This window comes from Silene latifolia, chromosome 8, assembly GCF_048544455.1.
Source record: "Silene latifolia isolate original U9 population chromosome 8, ASM4854445v1, whole genome shotgun sequence".
Classification (NCBI taxonomy): Eukaryota; Viridiplantae; Streptophyta; class Magnoliopsida; order Caryophyllales; family Caryophyllaceae; genus Silene; species Silene latifolia.
Window position 1 is genome coordinate 99,567,927 of NC_133533.1, and position 2,628 is coordinate 99,570,554.

At 37.5% G+C, this 2,628-nt stretch overlaps 1 protein-coding gene across 1 annotated transcript; it reads left to right on the forward strand.

The window, feature by feature from the left end:
- The first annotated feature begins 546 nt into the window (after positions 1–546).
- On the forward strand, positions 547–2,379 carry LOC141595581 (protein FAR1-RELATED SEQUENCE 5-like). Its single transcript, XM_074415548.1, has one exon. It carries the CDS (start codon positions 547–549, stop codon positions 2,377–2,379), a length of 1,833 nt encoding a protein of 610 aa, XP_074271649.1.
- The last annotated feature ends 249 nt before the right edge of the window (positions 2,380–2,628 follow it).

A 2,628-nucleotide genomic window follows, 5' to 3' on the forward strand; every position in this document is an offset into this window, starting at 1 on the left:
AATAGCAAACCATATCCCTATAACACCCATTTCATTTCACTGTAACATGTTTTATTTTAATAATATTAATACACTGTAATCTTCCTTTTAATGTGCTATATGTAGTCTCTTATTTTCTATTTTCATTTTGTTTTATTCAGAAGTCCAATCTTGTCGTGATTCTGTTTTTACTCCAACGTGCACATCACACCCAACAAAAATACATCCACTTCAAGTGAGCTACACTCTGGTGGTAGTCGAGGAGATGGACTAGGCTAGTTGAGGAGGGTTTCACACCTAAACTATCCATGCATTTTGTTGATTATGATTAAGCAATGTGTTTTTATGTTGTGTATGCAATTTCCTGTGGGTTTGAACCAAGGCTGCATACCACAAAACGTACCCGTTCTGGTGAATTACTTAGGAAATCGATTGTTTGTAATCGTCAAGGCTTTAGAGATAATAAGAGGAAAGCGAAGTGTCTGCTCAAGAGGTTGATGCGATTCTCTTTGTTAAGACTCAAGGTTCAAGGAATGTTAAAGTTACTAGGGTTGGTTGTCCAAAGAAATGATGAGAGTGGAAGCGGTGGAGGGTGGAGGTTATAGAGTCGATCAATTTGTTGCTGTTCATAATCACCGTCTTCTTTCTGTTATAGACAAAGAGTTCCATAAAGTTGTTAGGCATCTTTCTGGTTTCCAAAAAAAGTTAATAATTGATAATTCAAAGTTGAATATTGGGGCGAGACGGGGAGTTTTCAACTTTGCAAAGTATATGCAGATGGTTATGCTAATGTTGGAGCGACTTTGTGATTTTAAGAATTTTGCAAGGGATGTCAAATGCTATATAAGTTTACAGGATGCAACTCTTTTCATCAATCACCTTGAAGAGTTAAAAAAAATGAAACCTGGTTTTTATTTTGCGTATGAGGTTGATGATGATAAGTGTTTGAGCAGGGTTATTTGGGCAGATGCTGAGTGTAGGAGGAATTATTCTATATTTGGGGATGCTCTTAGCTATGATGCTACTTATGGAACCAATAAATATCGTATGAAATTCACCCCGTTTACTGGAGTTGATCACCATAAGCGGTCTATTACGTTTGCATGTGCTTTACTTGATCATGAGGATGAACATTCTTTTGCTTGGTGTTTCAAAAAATTTTTGGACTGTATGGATCAAAAAGAACCATTATGTCTCGTAACAGACCAAGACCCTGGGATGTTACTTGCCATTCCTAAAGTCTTCAAAACAGCCCGTCATCGTTTTTGCATGTGGCACATTATGGAGAAAGTCAGTGCAAAAGTGGGTGCAATCACATGCAAAGAAACTGATTTCCTATCTCGTTTGAATTCTGTTGTGTGGGATTCTAGTTTAGAACCAATGGAGTTTGAACAGAGGTGGCTTGAAGTTATGAAGGACTTTGACCTTTGTGGCCATAAATGGCTTTCTAGTATGTTTCGTGATAAGCATCTCTGGATTCCAGCATTTTTTAGGGACATGCCAATGGGAGGCCTATTAAGGACAACTCAGAGATCCGAGAGTGCAAATTCATTCTTTAAGCGTTATCAGAATCACTATGGAACTTTGGTTGAGTTCTGGTTGCATTATGAAACAGTCATTGAACAACAGCGTTACCTACAAAAATGTCTAGACAAGGACAGTGAGCACAGTTTACCAGTTACTACTCCATCACCGACTAAGATTGAGTTACATGCTGCATCTGTCTATACTCATAAAGTTTTTTATGATGTGCAAGTTGAATTGAAGCACACTTCCGTCTGCGGGCTTGCTGGTATGCCTTTGAATGGGGACATTTGTGTATATGATGTAAATGATGAGCTGAGACATACTACATTTCAGGTCTCTTACACTGCCACAACAGAAGATGTTAAGTGTACTTGCAAACTTTTTGAAAGTAAAGGTTTACTTTGCAGACATGTTTTTTGGGTTTTGTCAGCTAACCTTCTTAAAAGCATTTCTGGAAAATACATTGTCCCTCGCTGGTGCAAGGTTTCTTATAGAAATCCTTATTCAATTCTCCCTGGGAATCTCGTCGAGGATTGTGAGCCTGTTGATGTTATTAACATGGAGATTTCTAATGTGTGGTCAGAGTTTTATTCTACAATGGCTATTGCAAAAACTCTTTCTGTAGATCGAATTAAAGAGTTAGCTGCAAATTTGAAGGCTTTTAGAGAGGAAGTCAGTCCTGCATCATCAGAGGTATTATCCAAGGAGAAAGAGATAGAGCAATTGTTGGGCTTCACAAATTCTTTAGAAGTTACAATCTTACCACCAAAAATATCAAATAACAAGGGCAGCGGGAAAAGGCTTTTGTCTACCAGGAAGGAGGCTATTGCGAAATCACAGAAGCCCAAAAGACTGTGCGCCTGCTGCAAATAAATGGTGAACCATGACAAACGCAATTGTCCGAAAAAGGATATATATTCGGTATTCTCTCTTTTTTTGTTTTCCTTGTTACATGTTTATATATCTTTTGAATTTTGTTTTACTAAGCATCATTTACTTGTTTTTATTTTAAACAGGACACTTCTGAAGAGGATGTTTGAGTCTTGGTGATGCAGCAGCATGGACATTAAGTCAATTCCATTTTAGACATTACTTTACTTTTTTTTGTTTTTTCAGATAAGA

Coding starts and splice junctions, on each gene's coding strand:
- LOC141595581 (XM_074415548.1), top strand. CDS start 547: ATGATGAGAGTGGAAGCGGTGGAGGGTGGAGGTTATAGAGTCGATCAA.